This window comes from Henckelia pumila, chromosome 2 (assembly GCF_033568475.1).
Source record: "Henckelia pumila isolate YLH828 chromosome 2, ASM3356847v2, whole genome shotgun sequence".
NCBI classification, from domain to species: domain Eukaryota; kingdom Viridiplantae; phylum Streptophyta; class Magnoliopsida; order Lamiales; family Gesneriaceae; genus Henckelia; species Henckelia pumila.
Genome location: NC_133121.1, coordinates 27,045,330 through 27,066,131, shown reverse-complemented (window position 1 = coordinate 27,066,131; position 20,802 = coordinate 27,045,330). Strand labels below are relative to the sequence as shown.

The window sequence follows — 20,802 nt, the reverse complement described above, 5'->3', positions numbered from 1 at the left end:
CAATCGGAGTCATGATTTTATATTAATTTCTATAATAACAGGATTGGCTTGTTGGGCTTAAGTCATGGATTATGGGCCCTAAGGAGTTCGTGTCTTAATAGAAATATAACTTAATCCAGTCTAGAAATTATAAATATATATATATGTGTAATTTTCAAAAAACATGATTATTCCAACCTTGCAATTTTCGAAAATCACATTATATTTTCTAAGGGGATTTTCGAAATTCCCTTCTCCTTTTTGAGAAAATTCAGTGTGTGATTTTTATGAAAAATTACATTCTGAATTGACAGATCAAATCTGTTTAATCTCTTCGATAAACATCTGATTGATTTCTAGTGCAATCAATCAGAGGGTTTCTGTTTTCTGTTCGTGGACTTAATTCAGGAGTTGATCGAGCAAGTCATCAGTTCCTGAGATTTACAACAAGAGCAGAAAATTCTGTTGGTGTCCATAATAAAGCCATAGCTTGAAGAGGTAAAATTATAATTGTTATTATTATTTTACATGTTGATTTTAATCGTTACGATTTGATACCCATGATATGGAATCGTTCCATATAAGAAAATAAAATCAACATGTAAAATAATAATAACAACTATAATTTTACCTCTTCAAGCTATGTCTTGATTATGGACACCAACAGAATTTTCTGCTCTTGTTGTAAATCCCAAAAACTGATGACTCGCTCGATCAACTCCTGAATTAGGTCCACGAACAGAAAACAGAAACCCTCTGATTGATTGCACTATAAATCAATAAGATGTTTATCGAAGAGATTAAACAGATTTGATCTGTCAATTCAGAATGTAATTTTTCAGAAAAATCACACACTGAATTCTCTCATAAAGGAGAAGGGAATTTCGAAAATCCCCTTAGAAAATATAATGTGATTTTCGAAAATTACACACACATATATATATATATATATAAATATAATTTCTAGACTAGATTAAGTTATATGTCTATTAGGACACTAACTTCTTAGGGCCCATAATCCATGACTTAAGCCAAACAAGCCAAACCTGTTATTATAAAAATTAATATAAAATTCATCATGACTCCGATTGATAAACTGATTTTACCAATGTGCATAAAAACCATTTCTGCACCTTTTAAAGTCAAGATAATTTTTTTGAATCCGAATTCAGTGATTTCCAAAAATGTTCATCCCTATATCATTTTAGGAAATTCCACTCCCTTTAGTTAAGAAGTCCACGTCTCTTTCGCTAAATTTAACTCTTTAAATTTAACTATCTCAACGGGAATTAGTAATCCATTACTTGTGTGACCCTCAATGGTTCAGGGATACAGCTAGCCGTGGGCTCACAACTTCTTGTGACTCGGAACAACAATTTCCGACTTATCCATCGAATCATGGTAAGAGCGCCTAGCAACATCGCCCCATGATTCTCTAGGTATCACTGATAGTGCCTGCAAGAACGAGTAGATTTTGGTTACCGTACAGTACGGTCCCTTCATCCATATATCCCGATCGAATCAACAATCATTGGCACATCGAGAGTCGTTCGAGATTCGATAACTATGCAATGCATCTTGAAGATCAAATAGTGACATCGCATGTGCTACTAGGAAACCAAGTAACCTAAATCACATCGAGTACTCTGGCCAGAAATTTGTCACACTAATATCTCCTCAGATCGCATAGGATATCCACACTCGTAAGCGTGTGGTGAATCCTTGACAACAAAGCATCGACTCCTATATGTGTCGTAACTGTACCCAATCCCGACATCTAATGACCCTCATAGAGTCGGTAAACGAGTCAAAGTATAGTACTAGCATATAGATTCTCCATGATGTTTCAAGTAGTAAGGACTAATGGTGTACAACCAAAACCACGGACTTATCCACTCAATTAATAATAACCACTTGGAAAGTCCGAATAGGGTAGTTCGATTATTCATCATATGAATATCCATTTGCATGCTTTGAACATCTCTATGTTCCATACCAATGAAACGTGGTACTTAACATCGCAAATGCTAGTCTCGATCTCGAGCGATTCTTATCCTTATTTGCGGACGGCTCAATTGGCTAAGAACTGTTTAGAATATAAGTGACTATAAGATGTGTTTCATGATAGTGATCTCTCTTTATTCACTATCTCATCTTACTTACACTATAGTATATTCAAGGTCTTTATCAAAACAATAATAGTATATCACAATATAACATTATGAAAAAAGATAAAGAAAATGTCATTAATGAATGTAAATTATATTAAACAAAGATTGTTTACAATAAGAGACTCTCAAAGCCCTTAGCCATAACTTGGCTAGCGGGGCATCAACTCTTTCATATTCATTCTGTGGTAATGTGTTTTTTCACAATCTCTATTCCATATCAAGAATATCGAGCACAATCAACAGATTATTCACTTTAATTCCATTCATTCTGATTCATTGTATCTCACATCGTAATTTAGCATTCTCAATCAAATTCTACTCGTTTGATCTCATATCAATGTTGTTTAAGCTTCAAGTTGATATTCATCAAACACTCAAATCGAGTAATGCTATCCGTCTCTATCAGTTACGAGCCAAAAATATCAGGATATATGAATCAATATATCCACTTAGATGAAAGATAGCATAAAAATGGCCAATGAAAATCGATTCGAAATCAAGAATCAGATAGCATCAAAGGACATTGATCAAAGTCGAATAGTCAAATTAAATAAATTCTGGACGAAAATCTTGCTAAGTGAAAACAACTCACTTGCATTTCAAAACTCGGGGTGAAAATCAAATCAAGACTCGATAAATCAACGAATACGAGCCAAGGAAAAATAATCACATCTGTGATCCAAGTCCATATCAGTACTATTTCCAATATACCCCAAAGAAAGGTTGACAGCATAGCTTTACGATGAAATATCTACACACACTGATCAATTAGGACACCGTCCTAAGGCATATTCAGATAGTACAACAGGAACTCCAGAGTACCAGAAAGAATTCAAATTGAAGGATTCAATTATTCAAAGTTCACCTCATTTCATTCAATGTACAGAATTAGGATTTCTTAATAGATACTGAATAATGAGAAGCTTCAAAAAAATCATGCAATTCATCAATGAACCAATAGCATGCGAATCAAGAAGTGCATGCATCAAATACCGTCAATAAGTAAAGGAAGGCTCAACTGTAACTGCATTCACTATTGCTCTTCACATCAATCGTCGCTACTTAAGCTAGGCATCAAAATTCATTTTCTCAGTCTCGATAAGTAGAGGAGAAACATGTCAGCTTCATTCTCCCATTTCATTCACTATCTTTTCGAGTCATTTCAGTTCATACATTTCCATGTAAAACTCACTCTTAGCATCCGCCATGTTAAAAGCAATATCATATCATTCAGCACATTTCAATCCATTTCAACTAGCTTTCACCTGGTTTGCATACTAACATCACTTCTCAAGATTCAATCAACTTAGCATACTCAACTTATCTCAGAGCTCAGTAGCTAAACAAAATCCGTATCTCATAATCATATTGTTATAAGCATCTAGCGTAATCCCAAGGACATCGTAAATTCAATGCCTTACCTATGTATATCTCAATGGTGAGCAAAAAGGATAAGTCGATTAATTTATTCAGGATAAAATGATGCAACTCACTAACTTTGGTCTCCGAGTGTTTTATACATCATTCCAAAGCCTACAACTTATACCTGAATGAATTAATTCAGAAGAATAGAAATTCCATTCAAAGCTGGCAGAGTCTTACCATATCTTGAAGTGCTGTCAACTTCTGACATTCTCCATATCGAGGAGTTATCATGATGCTAGAGATTCGAGGTTTTCTGACAAAATCAAGTCAAGTATTGTTAATCAGCAAATACTAAATCTTACCTCAATCCCAGCAAATAAATTCTCGAAGCTGATAAAGCAGCTCCCTTGATATAGGATGGTCTCCTTGTCATCTCAATCTCATGACAGCAATATCCAAAAAGCTCTTCCGCTTATACTTCACATTTATGGCGATTCGTCATCATTTTCATGAGCTGAACCTGCAGTCAATCTCAGACAAATATCCAAAAATCTTCATGCCATAATCAAGGTATACAACACTTAATCAGGTTCTACAATTTCATAATCATTCATTGTATTGCCTGACAACATCGCATATCTATTCTTCAGAGTGTTCAGCAAACAGAATAAATCAATAGGAGTTAAGGTTCATTTCTCAATTCCCCTAACTCCTACACTGCAATTCAATGCAGTGATCTCCGTAATTCAAAATCATATTTGCTTTCTTCTCATATAGCAAATTTATCAAATGTATCAACTCGATATTGTGATCAGCATCATAGTCCTCTCCTCATCAGCTTACCTCTGATCAAGACTCGGTTCTGATGTCTGAAGACAAATACACATGCTTCCACTCGATTCAGAAATTCAGGTAAGCATGTAAGATTAAAGAATTCAAGTATACCTGCTTCCAATCACTGCAGATATTCAGGTAGCAGGTGATAGTTCAATCTTAACACATGCTTTTCAACTCAAACACAATATCATGTGATAAGTCCATAATACAAAAGAATGTATCATACTAGCAATTAAAGCATGTAATTCAACATGTAATGCAATCATCTCATGCTAGTATACAACATAATCAAGGAAGAAAATTCGATCTACCCCACTCACTAATCTTTTATCTTAGTCCAGAATTTTCTCGCTCTGATACCACCTATTGTGGGGACCTTAGGTTACTAATCAAATCTTGGGGAAATTAATCACTAAAGATGATTAATTAAGAAAGGATCAATTAACATTCATCAAACAATAAAAGAATGTTTAAACCAAGAGCTAAAAAAAATTTAATAAAAAAATTCCATTACCTCGCTCGATCGGGTAAACTCACCCAATCGAGCGAGCTTAAATCTCAAATTAAATATTTCCAGATCAAAAATTAATTCTCTAATTTTCATACATTATCCAATTGATATTTTCTCAAATTCGGAATTTAAATCTCAATTCCAGAATTAATAACTTAATCTTTCAGGGCCTTACACTCGGTCTCGAGTTTCAAATCCCTACTATTGATGTTATCTTATATCTTTTCTTTTCTTGGTTCTTGAGTGCTTCAAATCTGAACAATCAATATCTAAGAGCTCATATCAAAATCTGCTCAAGTTCTTCAATCACAAAGCTGCAACTTCACAAACCTTAGCCAATTCAATTCTGGTTCGAAGCTGGAGGCTCTAGTTCAATATCCCTTGGTTTCAAGTCAGAAAACACAGCAAAATAATCTAATAAAATCAGCAAGAACTCACTTCAAACTGAGCTCAATCACAAGATATCAAAACAGCATCAAATTGGAAACCGACGGCGTAACGACTGACAATCGATAACCAAAACTATATCGAGCTCAATCCAAAAATCGTATACAACTCATAACCAACATATATCATCATAAATCAGCATATCAGCAGCTATAAAATCAAACATACTTTTGAAAATCATCATAAACTCATACGACATCCGTTCTTCAATCCGGTTTCGAATATACAATACGTATAATCTCAAGAACAACAATATACAATCATTTATGATTTCTCCCAACTTCCAAACCTTCGAAACATGCTGGAACATCAAAATACTTACACAAATCAAAGCTCTCGTCACAAGGATTCCGGAACTAAGCTCGGATTTAAAATCGAATGACCGGATCTTTAACTATGAAAGTTTGAAAACTGAAATTCCAAAGAGAAGATGAAGGACACGGTTTATGCTACAAAATCTGATGAAAATGTGTTGTGTAATATGAGATACACGTTCCTACACATATACAAGTAATGTGTCTTCCAGTAAAGGTAAGGATTTTGCACTTTGACCCCTCAAATCTTCATAATTTGCAATTCAATTCTCTGCCCTCTTTTAAATTCAATTTCAATCCTAAATAATTTAAGAATATTAGAATTTAAATCTAAACTCTAAAAATTTTAAATTAAATATTCTCGAATTAAAATTAAATAATATTGGATTAAATCAAATAATCTCTGACCTTACAACAACTCTCATAACTTGGTTGTCCCATTGAACCAAGATCTTGGGATCTTCAGTCAGTAATGTTGGGTTTTCACTATGATCATTTTGATTGCAGATTTTTAGTCTCATTCCCCCAGATGTACAATATTTTGATCTCTTCTCAAACTTTTGTCGATGGTATCATCAAGTTATCTTTCAACTTTATTAGAGATCGATTGCTTAATAGTATTATGTCTACGATCAACGTCTTGTGACTTACCATTGTACTTGTAGCTCTGTATCTTTCCGATTATCACTTGTTATTAAAATTTATTATCACTGAAAGCACTAGATTTAATTCGTATATCTTTCAACATATTTATCAATCATGTAGCCTCTTTGAAGGCTTTATTTAAAGCTATAAACTCGAATTGTATAGTAGATCGTGTTATACACAATGGTTTTTCGACTTCAACCAAGTCTAAGTTTGTTGACCTTCTAATCAATTTTCACATGTGTACAGTTTTGTCGTACATCAAACTTTTAATTACACATGAATATTTCAAACATAATATGGGTTTTTCTTTGTTCTAATTCAAATATGGATTTACATCTACTGGAGTTTCGATAAGAGTAAGATCATAAACATTGAGTCTTCTTAACACCATCTTAATATAAAGAGAACATGTGAGGAAAGTTCATTCACATGTCTTAATGATCTTAGTTCACATATAACATCAACTGTACACATATCCTTCATGTCAAAGTCTTTGATCAACATAACACTTAATATCGATCAGAAATCAGTAGAACTATAATAAAAAGATAACCAAGGCTAAAGCAACAATCATGACCCTATATGCTGGAACTATCAAACCTTCAGTAGACAATTAGTTTTCCTAGCTGGCAACTCATTTATCTAATTTCATGTACTAATTGCAGAGAATGTATCTCATTTATATAGTCATTCTATACAATAATATGCCTCATTTAACGAATCGTAAGAAACCATTTATTGTCTATTACTATAAATCAAATGACAAGCTAAAAGCTACTTTGTTTTTGTATATGTATATTTAATGAGAATTAAAAATCCATTTAATTCAGGTATTGGGATACATCTATAAAAGGTTTTTTGAGGACTTACAAAAACTAACTCCGAAAATTTCTTGAATCAATTGCTAAAAATCAAGCATTACAACGTCTACCGCATCTACTCTAAAAGCACACTTCTAAAGCTTATCAAATAGAGAAGATCATCTAAACTACTGCTTACTTGTATTCATTGTATTTTGTGTTTATCAGTACAAGTGAGTAGCTGTAATCTATAAAAAGAGTCTTTCCTAGAAACTCTGAGATTACATTTAAGAGTTGTGATACTAGGGAGTTCCAGTAGGCAAGGGTAAGTCTTACTGAAGTGGATTTATACAAGTGTTATACTAGAAAATCTTTTAGTGATGTCTTATGAAAACAGAAGAAGGGGGACGTAGAAAAGATTTATCATTCGAACTTCCATAAGCAAATCTTGTATTTATCATTTCCTTATGCCTATTGTTTTTTTTTTTTCCAATAAGTATTGTGAACTGTTTCCATACTGAAAATAGTAGTTTGCCGCTCTTAGTTAGGCGAGATTAGCTTCTGATTGCTAAATACAGTTAGGGACACCTTTTACAGAAACAAAAGAGAACAAAAAGTTGGTGGTATTTATTCACCATCTCTAAATACATTTTTGATCTTAAAAACTAGTGTATCTGTCCACATAATGGATAAAAACATATTAATTTTTTTGTGTTTAAATAAGTCGCGTATAAATTGTATTAAAATTGAAAACTTTAAGATGTTTATTAATAATATTTTTTTAATTTTATAGTGACATGATAGAAGTATAATTTATTAGGATATGTTAGTTTTGGTAATATAAATATTTATAAAAATAAAATTTTTATCTTTTGTTATCAAATTTAATATTATATCTTATCGTATAGATCAATACTAATAATATAGTATATATATCTCAAATATAAATAAGTAAGAAGGTATGCAAGACAGAAGCAGTAATCATGACCCTATATGCTAGAACTATCAAACCTCCGGCTGACGATTGGCCTTAGTTTGGAAGTTTAAAGGGAAAGAAGGGAAGGAGAAAAAAAAATAAAAGAAGGGAAGGAAAAGGGAGAGAAGAAAAATTATATATTGTTTCATTTGAGACTTGGAGAAAGAAAATAAATAAAATGAGTTAAATTTATTTGAAATTATCATTTTTGTTTGTTTTTCTCCTATTTCCTCCCACTTTTAGAAGGAATACCTTTTGATTGAGATAGATGAAATTTCCTCTACTTTCTTTTTCTTCCTTTAAAAAACTCATAGACAAACAAAATTTTCAAACTCTCTTTCATTTCCCTTCTTTTATTTCCAAATAACAGCTCTCAAACGAAGCCTTAGTTTCAGTGGCCTAATGATTTCAAAAGTAGTCATGATTTCATGTAACTTTCAGCATAACTCATTTATTTGATACTATTTGTCAAAGAATGTCTCTTATTTATATATTGTGTCTCTGTACAATAGTACAATTCATTTAACAAGTCCTACTAAAAAAATTATTGTATGTTACTATTTTTTGTATAAAACAAATGACAGGTTAAAAACTAATCTATTTTTATTACAATACATTTAATGTGAATTAAAGAGCCGTTTGAATTCAGACGTCATGATACATATATAAAAGACTCTCTGAGTATTTACAAAAACTCACTCTGAAAATCTCTTGAATCAATTGCTGAAAATCAAGCATTACAATGTCAACTGAAATCTACTCTAAAAGGACACGTCTAAATCTTATCAAATACACAAGATCATCTGTGCTAGTGTTTACTCACATTCTTTATATTTCATGCTTATTACTAAAAGTGTAAGTAATTGTAATATGTGATAAGAGTCTTTCCGAGAAACCCTGAGATTACATTTAAGTGTTATGATACTAGGAGTATTAGTAGGCAATGATAAGTCCTCTTGATGTGGATTTATACAAGTGTTGTACTAGTCAAAGTTTTTATTAATTACTTTTGGAAATAGAATAATGAAGACGTAGAAGTGATTTATCATTCGAAATTTCAGAAACAAATCTTGTGTGTTCTTTACCCCTACTGTTTTTGTTTCACTAAGTGGTGTGCATTGTTTCCGTGCTAAAAATAGTACTCTTCTGCTCTTAGTTAAAACGAGATTAGTTTCTAACTATCAAGAACAGTTAAGAGAACTTTTTATAAAAACAAAAGAGAACAAAAGGTTGGTGTCACTCCTCTCTAAACACATTTTTCATCTTAATAATTAGTGTCTCTGTGCACGTGATGTGTATACATACATACATATTAATTTTTTTAAAAATTAAAACATTTATAGATTATATTACAATTAAAAACTTAAAAATATTTATTGATAGTAATTTTTTTTAAAATTTTAAGGTGACATATTTAGTTTAAAATTCAAGAATATAGATAAGTTAGAATATAATTTATAATGGAACTTTAACTGTAGTTAGTCGCGACCAATTAGAAACCATCGGTTTTGCTTGATGGGCCGGAAATGTCCGACTTATTAATTAAATTTTCCGATAAACTACTACGAGCTCATATAGCCCATGCCAAATTAATCGTCTTCTGGGTCGGGGCAATGAATCTATTTGAAACGACTTATTTCGTACCAGCGAAGCCAACGTATGAACAAAGATTCATTTTACTTCTCCATCTAGCTACTCTAGGATAGTTTTAGGTAAAAATAATTATTTACTAAAATAAATTTTTATGATTTATTAAATAAAGATAGAATGTGTTGTAATTTAAGAAGATGAATTTTTTATTTACGCCATAACACTAAAAATTAGTTACCCTAAATCATTCAAATTTAATAATATAGTATCACGTAGATCAACTATAATAATATAATATATATACTGTATCTAAAATATATAACTTAAGCTTAAAAAAAAGATTAAAGAAAGGAAATCATTTTGATTTTTTTTTAAAAAAAATCATTAGTTAATATGGGAAATGCATTATTAGAAAGTTCATTTGATTTAATAGAATTTTCGTTTTGCAGATTTTAATTTTTATCACCATTTATTGTTTTATCTGTGAAACTTCTGAGAAAAAGCCAAGAGAGGTGAAATCGCATGTGACTCCCATCGACCATTACCAAACCTTTTACCCTCCACCACCTTGTGCTTCTATCGTCTCAACCCAGAGATTCTCTACTCTCTCTTTAATGTGATAGGCATAAGTGCTGCTTAACAAAGGTGAAGAAATTTCTGTCTTCTATGAAAAGGAAAAAGAAAGAGTTTGGCCTTTTCTTTTTCTTTTTTTCCTTATATTTCTGAGTACTTTATAATTTACTCCATTGGGTTTGTCTTTTTGTTGGATTTTTGTTTATTTTCTGCGTAATTTCCATGTAAAATTCGGTTATTTATGCTTGTATTGTTCCTTTTTTGGTGCTGTGGGAAGTTACAACTGTTATTCGATAGTCAAGAAGTGAAAAGGAGTAGCCTTTGTAGTGTTTTGATGACCAAATACGAGGATTGTAATTTTGTTCTAACAAATTTTGATCCCATATTTATTCTTTCAAATGGAATACATGATTCGGCAAATCCCTTAATCAAGGTCTTAGACGTTCGAGTTCCACTCACACATGCTTTCTTGTATGATGATAACTTCATTTTAATTGCTCATCAATGTATATTATCATTTTTAATTCGATTCGTTCTTGGTCGTGGTGTTCGCAGTATAGCTAGTTAGCTACAACAACAACCGAATTTTAGACTACTTGTATTGATTTCTTCACTTCATTCCCTTAGTCCAAACGTGATCAGTGCGCTGCTTCAATATTTCATTCCGTTGTTAAAAAACTTCATTGCAGGTCATACGAGGTTTCATGTTATTATTCACATTATAGTCTTAAAAGTTCTGTCAAATCCTGTGAAAAGAATCAATCTTATAGATTTTACATTTTCCTTTCGTTTACTATTTCTTGCTGGTTATTAGAGTGAAGAATTTGCTCCATTAACGTGTGGAATTTCATCATTAACTTCAAAATTTGGACTCAAACTCACAAAAGTATTTGCTCCGTAGCAATTTTCTCTTACAGTTTTTTGTTGTTTTTGTTTTCAGTTGGGATTGTTTTGGTTCATGGCTTAGCAGTGTATTGGGGAGTTAATTTATCTATTTCTTCAGCATGACTATCGACAGAAATATTATTTTATACTTGTATATTTCCATGATTCAAAATCATTTATCATGATATATTTGAACCATGGTTGTCAAAACATGGATGAATGTGATTCGAGAAGTGGAAGTTAATTTAATAAATTTTATCCAACACCTAAACACATACTAGACCAAGACTTGCATACTCTTGTACTTGAAACAACATGGTGAGAATCATCAGAACATTAAGGATTTATAGTTTTTTTTAGATCTTTCTGATTGACAGTACACTGCTGATGTTTCTTTTGGCAATGCTAGCTACCATACCCAAAGTCTCTTCAAAATGTGGGCCTCGTTGCCTTGGCTGCTGAGGGTGAAAATGTTGTTCCATAATATTTAATTTTGGTTGCTTTTATGAAAATTTACGTCTATAGGTTCGATAGCTCATGGGGGCCAAGAGTTCAAAAAGATCGATTTCTGGTCGGTATACATCTTTTGTATCCAGTTCAAATCCATTGACAAATCAAGGATGTCAACAGACTTCACATGCTCAACCGGGTCACAGCTATGCATATCCACATTCAACCTATGGTGGTCCACCACCCCCTGAATCTAAACAAAATCTGGAGAAGAAGTACTCGAGAATAGATGACAACTACAGCAACTTAGATCAGGTACAACTATGCTGTTAAAATCCCCATACTAAGATAGAACGTTGTGTCATTGGTGGTTTGAGGACTGGAATTATTTTCTATTGTTGAGGTATGGAACTATCTCTTGCATTGTCAAGTCCATTAGAATGTTGAGTTCTGTAGGTTACTGATGCCTTGGCACGTGCGGGTCTGGAATCCTCTAACTTAATCATAGGTATCGATTTCACCAAAAGCAATGAGTGGTCAGGTGCGTCACTTGTGCCAAAAAAAATGCTTTTGAGTAATTGGTCATGCAATGTAATTGATTTTTTTTAATTTTAGGTGCGAAATCATTTCACCGGAGAAGTTTGCATCACATTGCAGATGAGCAAAATCCTTATGAACAAGCCATATCAATAATTGGAAGAACACTGTCCAAATTTGATGAAGATAATTTAATTCCTTGTTTTGGTTTTGGAGATGGTGTTTTTCTTTTCAGAACTTCTTCTTTTGAACTGTCTTATCACTCAAGAAAATGGAGAACTGACTATTCCAACATTGACAGCTTCGACACATGACCAAGAAGTGTTTAGCTTCTTTCCTGACGAAAAATTTTGTGATGGCTTTGAGGAAGTGTTGACTCGATACAGAGAACTAGTTCCTCAATTACGACTAGCAGGTTCAAGTTAAATTCCAGCCATTTTTATTCCTGTGCTTGGTCTTGGCTGCTCATTATAACTCATCATCTTTTCTCTATAGGACCAACATCATTTGCTCCTATCATTGAAATGGCTACGACTATCGTAGAGCAAAGTGGTGGCCAGTACCACGTTTTACTGATTATAGCTGATGGACAGGTAGCATATTATGTAGGAAAAGCTGAAGCGTGTAATATGATTCTCCGAGACTCCATGTGTATATTTTATTCAAGTGTCTACTTACCATGTCTGAATGTTTCTACACCTGATATCCATTGATCTCCAGACTTAGCTTCCATTGAAAAGTAGATGGCTCGGCTTATCAATTTTTATTTTTCACAGTTAATTGATTTACAGGTGACAAGAAGTGTTGATACTGATCATGGACAATTAAGTTCTCAAGAAAAGAAAACTGTGGATGCAATTGTCAAAGCCAGGTTCTTTCATCTACATTTCTATGGTTCGATGTCAGATAAATGTTGCTTGCAACTTGTGTGCGGAAATTGTAATCTAAACTTGGTTATCTAACCATTTTTTATCGTCCTATTGTTCGACTGCAGCAAGTACCCATTGTCCATTATATTAGTGGGAGTTGGTGATGGGCCTTGGGATATGATGAAAGAATTTGATGATAATATTCCTGCTCGGGCATTTGACAATTTCCAGGCTAGTTATCCCCATCTCATTCTTTCTTGCTTATTAGTGGAAAATAAAGGTATATTTGGCTAAGACTTTAACTGATCCCCTCTCATTTCTTGCCTATTTCTAGTTCGTAAACTTCACAGAAATTATGTCGAAAAGCATGGAGCCATCCAGAAAAGAGACGGCATTTTCGCTTGCTGCCTTGATGGAAATACCTTCACAGTATAAAGCGACTCTGGAGCTGAACATTCTTGGGTAAATTGTTTGGCCAGAGTCAATTGCTTTATTTATTTACTTCCTCTTTCATGGGAATTTGTTCATGTTTGCAATTATCTATTTTTCTTTAACTTTTCTGGTTCAGCACTTCTAGAGGCAATGATGCAGATAGGGTTCCTCTCCCTCCTCCTCTCTATGGGGCAGCTTCTTTTGCTGCATCTAAGCCGTCTCGTTCTAGTAATTTCCAACCAAGTGCACCTTCTTCTACTGGGAATGATTCAGTTGCTAGTTCCAGCCAATCTATGAACAACTCTTCGGACAACCATGTAACATGCTTCTTATTTTCTTTAACTAAAGAGATTTTAACTGCTTTTTACTCTGTTATTAGTTACCTTGCATCATTGTCACTCTCCATAAGTTTTCCTCATTCGATGTGCAAATTCAAGATCACGGTTCTTGAATGGCTGCAATTTCTGGCTAGGGGAATTAGTATTGTATTTGTAAGCCAAAATCTATTAACTTGGAGAGACATTTTTTGACCCATAATCCCCTCGCATGCAATTGATGACTATGACTCATAAATTTGTGGAACAAAAATCTTGCTTGCATGATCTCAAAAGTGATGATTTCACGCGCTTGAGAAATTCTCTAATCCGAATTCAGTTATATTGGATATTTTCTCATAATTTCTTGTCGACCTTTGACAGCTTTGCCCCATCTGCATTACTGACCCAAAGGATATGGCATTCGGGTGTGGACACCAGGTATAAAAAACTGCTTGTGCTTTACTTATTAATAACACTGAAAACTAAATCAATTAAATTATTTGACGTCAATTTTCCCTCCTGTCCCGCCGTATCCACTCCTCTCGTGTCGTCAACAGACATGCTGTGAATGTGCACAAGACCTTTCTTCATGCCCAATCTGCCGAAAACCCATTGAGACCAGGATAAAGCTCTACTAGATAGAGAGCTCTCTCTCTGTAACTATTCAATCGCTTTTAACTAATATTGACCTTACCCTCGCACTTGTTGTATTACAGCATCATGATCTGGATAGTCGTTTTCGACTATATATATTAAACGTTTTCTCGAAGGTTCTATCCTATTTTTCTCATAGATAAGAAGTAACACATCCCTTGTTGAACTATTCTGACATCATGGAATTGGAGTTTACGGTGTTTAATTTAGTGAAGTCTTGCTTGCGTTATGTACTTGAACTTTGCCTCCTGTTTCTTACTGGTTGATTCTTGATCTAGATTGCTTTATTTTTCTCCCCAAAAGGAGTGACAACTATTTATAGCATCATATCGATTTGATTGTTTCTTTTATCTAATCTTGTGGAATCTTGGCCTCCTTGTAGGCTAGAAAATTTCTGTGTATCTTGATTACCAGGGAAATGATGTAGCTAAGAATTCCAAAAAGTTGTTATGCATGATCGTATGAAGATATAACTAGTAACTATCAATATTAAACGTGGTCTTGTATTTTAGCCCAACTCCAGGGACCAGATAACTATGCAATTTAAATATACAGGAAGTCAAAAGTCAAAAGTCAAAGTCAAGAAAACTTATCAGATCATGAACATTAATGTAAAATCACATACTGTACCAAATTTTACATCGTTTTTGTTATAAACCTGGGGAATTTCATGCTATTTTAAAGATAATTCCTTACGTGTGCATCTAAATGTGGATATTTCTCCTCACATGTGAGATTCATTGGAAATATGAACTCCACATGTATTAATAAATATCCACTCTTGGATGCATTCTTGGGGCAAACATCTCGTCTCCCGATAAAGACATGCATAACTATCATCACTAAATCGTCCTGGCCGGAACTGTGCTGGAGAACCACCAAAGAACCAGAGCACATGAAATCAAAACCAAAGGGATTAAATGAACAGCTTTATCTGCGGGCAGCGATTTCGAATAAGTATTCTTCTTTGTGTTCGCATCGGAGGTAAGATTATTATTAATACTAAAACTTGGCAAAATACCTTCAGAGACTGGATTCTTTGAAGCATGTGGGATAAAGTTCACCAAGATCTCATCGGATAACCGAAGAGATGAATAGCTTGTCGATCGATGCATAGTTTCTTGAGAGGTATTAATAGACATATAGCAAATTTGTCCTCACACGAGGGATATGAAAATAGTTGGGAAAGGAAGAGTTTTATGGTGTTAAATAAGGTGCGTGGCAAGTGGGAAAGAATGGTTACCTTTGCTTCTGGTTTTAATAAAGGTGACACTTCAAAGTGAAGAGCAAGAAATGGGTTGATTTGGGATTTATAAAGTTGCTGATTTAACTTTATACATGGAGGGCAACCCAATATTTTATGCCAAATCTCTTTGCAAGCTGTGCAATGTTTTCTGTTCCATTATATGAGCATCCTAGAAATTTAATATAACAATTTCGGACGCTCCACAACATCTAAGTCATATCTTAGATAATTGATTGATAAACGTTTTATGTTAATATATTATACTATGATAATTTATTTCTGCTAGAAAAGTATGAATGATAGATAAAATTTTTTCATTGTAAATTTATAACTTTGCCCCCTCAAATTGTCTATGGATAAAAAAAATGTATGAACAATTATCTATTTTTACTATAAAAGTATGAATGATCGGCAATTTTTTTCATTGTGAATGTATAACTTTGCCCCCTCAAATTGTCTATGGATCAAAAAACGTGTATGGACAATTATGGAAAAATGAGGTGAAAAAAACAATCTATTTCTACTATAAAAGTATGAATGATGGACAAAGTTTTTTCATTGTGAATTTATAACTTTGCTCGTTCAAATTGTCTATGGATCAAAAAACATGTATGGACAATTATGAAAAAATGAGGTAAAAAACAAGGGCAAAAACGAGATTAAAATTTTAGTCAAACTTTAAGGAGAGATTTATTACATTATGAGTAATGGAGGTGTATTTAATTTTTCATTTATTATCAATTATCATATCAAAATTAATTATTGATAGACTATGTATAATATATAATATAAAATTTCATAAACAATATTTGGCCACAATATTTTTATATTGTCAAATATTTTATTTTTTCATATATATGTTTGACACAAATTTTTTATAAGTGTAATTATTGCTAAAAAAATATTATTTATTTTTATTATGATAGTGAGAAATATTGTTAATAATTTCAATAATAACAAAGAGACTATATCAAAATAGTTTATTAATTGATTGCAATTATATATATTTGAGAATGATTGCACTTATATTACAATAGCATAGAGAGTTAAATTTACAAATTCAACATGATGTTTTGAAAACAAATTAAAATATTGTGCTTTTGATGGGTTAAAATATTATCATAGTATTTTTATTTTCTTTCTAATATAGTTTGCTTTTATTATAATATTAAATGTGAAACTTATTTTTAATTATATATATATATATATATATATATATATATATATATATGTATATGGAGATACTCTCTATCCATAGTTTATTCATTGATTGCACTTATATTATAATAGTATGGAGGGCTAACTTTACAAATTCAATATAATGTTTTGAAAACAAATTAAAATATTGTGTTTAATGGGTTAAAAATAGCATAATATTTTTATTTTCTTTTTAATATAGTGTAATTTTATTATTATATTAAAAGTGAAATTTATTCTTAATATATATATATATATATATATATATATATATATATATATATATATATATATAAAATTTTGTAGTAGAGTAAATTTTTGTTAAAAAGTTTTAAATGATTAATTAGTTATTTTTTATTATAAGTAGTACGAAATGAGGTTAATATGTTTAATAATAAATAAATTATATCAAAATAGTTTATTCATTGATTGCACTTATGCTACAATATATATAAGGTTAATTTATAAATGTAATATGATGTTTATAAAACCAAAAACATAATCACAAGAGTTTTTTTGCTATATTATTTACCTCATACTAATAAAAGATTATACTATATATCTATACCTATTTATAATTGAGAGGGCATTAGAGAAACCAACTTGGTCTATTGTTATGGTCTTAATTTGAATTTGAAATTATTTGAAAAAAAAATGGTGAGAAATAACTAATATGAATATATAATTCATGATCTTTTAACTACTTCTCATAGACTTATGTCTAATATTAATTAACCCAAGAAACATTCATTTTTTGTTCCCATGAATTTATTAGATTTTTTTTCCAAAATTAATTTTAATAAAAAAAATCAAAATTTTCGCCACACAACGGGTGTGCAAATACGCTAGTATATATAATAGTTGAGCATCTTAGAGTGAGGACACCAACTTTTTTTCCAAAACTGCCCTTACACAATATAAATAAGAAAATTTGATTTTATTTATATATATTTCCATATTTTTCTCAACTAACCATTATAGACAAGATAAAATGATAAGTAATAACTTTTAAATTTACTTTTATATTAGAAACAAAAAAAAAATAATTTTAAAAATTATTGAAAAAATATACTATTTGTATATAACATATAATATTAAGTATATTATATTATTTTATACACATGCAGCGTGTGTGTGCAGTTATGCTAATATTAATAAAAGATTATTACTACTAATAACACACATATTTAAAGTAAAATAACCGAAAATTTGTCCTAATTAGTTAATTAATTAATAATCAATAATTTATACACAATAATTTTGAGATGTATATTATATTTTTAATAATAACTAAAGATGAGGCTCTCTTCGATCAATAATTATCATTGTCTTACTTATATTAATATATTTGATTATAATATTTTTCTCAATATTTTTGACGCCAAATGACATGTTAATTTAAGTGAATTAAAATCTTGTTTCTTTTTTTTTTTTTTTTACTATAATTTACTTTAGAGTTAAGTACAAATATAACTAAAACAACATAAGTAAAAAATAAAAATATAAAAAAAATTTAAATAATATTCTACGTTATATAATAATTTTTATTATCATTCTAACTTTTATCATTTTAAATAATTTTTTAGTTTTCTTCCATTTTTTTACCAATAAAAAAATAAATGTATCAAATAGAATATTGATAACTTATAATCACTTAAGTTATAAATATTTCATTATTACTGATACATTTCTATGATTATTACTCTATAACTTGATATTATTGATAGTATTTAAAGTCGATGAAAAATGTTAATGTAAAATTGATTTAATTTTTCTCATACCTCCTGTATGTACTATTGAGAGAAACACACATAGTGGCGGAACTAGCTGTTACATCAATTGGTTCGGGAGAAAAATCAACAGTGTTGTGGCATAAAAAGCTTGGGCATATGTCAGAACGAGGAATGAAGATTCTCTCAAAACGGAAGCTGTTGACGGGGCTTACAAAAGTAACTCTATCCTTTTGTGAGCATTGTGTTACCAGTAAGCAACACAAATTAAAGTTTGGCACATCTACTGCCAAGAGCAAAGGAATATTGAAGCTGATTCATTCTGATGTTTGACAAGCACCGGTGGTATCTCTATGATGAGCGAGATACTTTGTCTCGTTTATTGATGATTTCTCTAGGAGATGTTGGGTGTATCCAATCAAGAAGAAATCAAATGTTTGTGAAGTTTCAAAGTTTTCAAAGCGCGGGTTGAACTTGATTATGACAAAAAAATCAAGTGTTTGAGGACGGACAATTGATGAGAATATACTAGTGATGAATTTGATACATTTTGTCAGCATGAGGGTATCAAAAGACAGTTCATGGCGGCTTACATGCCTCAGCAGAATGGAGTGGTAGAGCAGATGAACATAACTTTTTTGGACAGAACAAGGGTCATGTTGAGTACTGCGGGTCTAGCCAAGTCATTTTGGGAAGAAGCAGTCAAAACCGTTTCTTACATCATCAATCATTCTCCTTCAGTGGCGATTGATTTGAAGACTCCGATGGAGGTGTGGACTGGCAAGCCAGTTGATTATTCTTGGTTACATACTTTTGGAAGTCCGGTGTACGTTTTGTACAATGAGCAAGAAAGATCAAAGTTGGATTCTAAATTCAGAAAGTGTATCTTATTGGGTCATGCTGATGGAGTAAAGGGGTTTTCCTTGTGGGATCCTACTGTCCACAAGCTTATCATCAGCAGAGATTTTATCTTCGAGGAAGATAAAGTTAAAGGAGACGGAGGAACACTGAATTCAGAAACTACTACAGTTTCGGTGGAAAATAAGACAGACAAAGATCAAGTTTCTTGTAAGCAGTACCAGAGAATGAGGAACAAGAACCAGTTGTATCAGAGGTTTTCAAAGTGAGACAGTCAACTCGAGAGAGAAGACCACCAGGTAGGCTTTTAGATTATGTCATTGAAAGAAATATTGCATATTGTCTATTAACAGAGGATGATGAACCATCGAGTTTGAGGCTACTCAAAGCTCGGATACATCCCTATGGATGACAACAATGAAGGAAGAGTTGGAAGCATTTGACAAGAATAAAACTTGGGATCTTGTTACACTACCACGAGGAAGGAAAGCTATCAGTAATAGATGGGTTTACAAAATCAAGCGTGATAGCAATAACCAAGTGGAGCGGTATCGTGCGAGATTGGTTGTAAAAGGGTATGCTCAGAAAAAAGGTATTGACTTCAATGAGATATTTTATCCTGTGGTTCGACTTACAACAGTCAGAGTAGTATTGGCAATGTGTGCAGTGTTTGTGTAACACCCCAAAATTTGATTAATTGAGATTATATGAGATTAATATTGATAATCAAAGATTAGAAAATTTGAGGATTTAATTGATATTTGATCAGGGACTAAATTACAATTTTTGAGAATCCAAGGACCAAAGTGCAATTTTTGGATTTTGACTTGATAAATTGGTTTAGTGGATGACTAAGCTCTTCTCTCTCTTTCTTCTTCATTTTTTTGTACGGTTCTCCTCCATTGAAGCACCTTAAGCGAGATCTTCAAGCTTTTGGTTCTTCGGTTTCGCTCGATCCGTCCAATAGATTTTTAATTTGAAGGTAGTTTTGCGATCCCGGCGACGAGGGCTTCGTTTTACCGTAAGTATTTCTTCGATCAGTTATACTTAAATTTTTGGATGTTGTTAGAATCGAATGATTTTTAGATATATTGTTCTTGAGCTAGCATAGATCGTATATTCGAAGTCGGTTTGGAAAAAAAAACGAAGTTTGGAATTGTTATGATTTTTGGAAGTAAATTCGAAAATGGGTATTTTGAGATTTGTTTGTTTTGGGTTGAATTAGACGTGTTATTATCGATATGAGTTGTTTGGATTGATGTATTGATGTTTGTATTTCCGGATAGTCGAATTTACAGTCATTATGTCGCCGGATTGAGTTTTGAATACCGATTGGATTGAATCGAACGAGCCTTATTTCGATCGATTTTGTCGATATTGATCTTCTATTGCTTCATTTCAGATTGGTTTACGAGT

The 20,802-nt window shown here is 32.0% G+C and overlaps 1 protein-coding gene and 1 long non-coding RNA gene across 2 annotated transcripts; one reads left to right on the top strand and one right to left on the bottom strand.

Annotated features, from left to right (window-relative positions):
• Positions 1 to 10,133: 10,133 nt before the first annotated feature.
• LOC140885255 (E3 ubiquitin-protein ligase RGLG2-like) lies at positions 10,134 to 14,630 on the top strand. Its single transcript, XM_073292199.1, has 12 exons — positions 10,134 to 10,283; positions 11,622 to 11,861; positions 12,003 to 12,087; positions 12,162 to 12,302; positions 12,385 to 12,498; positions 12,579 to 12,676; positions 12,875 to 12,954; positions 13,078 to 13,183; positions 13,287 to 13,414; positions 13,521 to 13,701; positions 14,083 to 14,139; positions 14,259 to 14,630. Exons 2-12 carry the CDS (start codon positions 11,634 to 11,636, stop codon positions 14,337 to 14,339), a joined length of 1,299 nt encoding a protein of 432 aa, XP_073148300.1. The 5' UTR covers positions 10,134 to 10,283; positions 11,622 to 11,633; the 3' UTR covers positions 14,340 to 14,630.
• Positions 14,631 to 14,934: 304 nt separating this feature from the next.
• Positions 14,935 to 15,931, bottom strand: LOC140880454 (uncharacterized). The gene is made up of 2 exons (XR_012149661.1): positions 15,377 to 15,931; positions 14,935 to 15,289 (listed from the first exon to the last, which is right to left on the bottom strand). It is a non-coding gene; the product is annotated as an uncharacterized lncRNA (long non-coding RNA).
• Positions 15,932 to 20,802: the final 4,871 nt, after the last annotated feature.

Excerpts from the sequence above, each read along its gene's own strand:
- LOC140885255 (XM_073292199.1), top strand. The coding sequence starts at position 11,634 with ATGGGGGCCAAGAGTTCAAAAAGATCGATTTCTGGTCGGTATACATCT. Across the intron at positions 12,303-12,384 it reads TTGTTTTGGTTTTGGAGATG|CTTCGACACATGACCAAGAA; the intron begins GTGTTTTTCTTT and ends CAACATTGACAG. Across the intron at positions 13,415-13,520 it reads CTGGAGCTGAACATTCTTGG|CACTTCTAGAGGCAATGATG; the intron begins GTAAATTGTTTG and ends TTTCTGGTTCAG.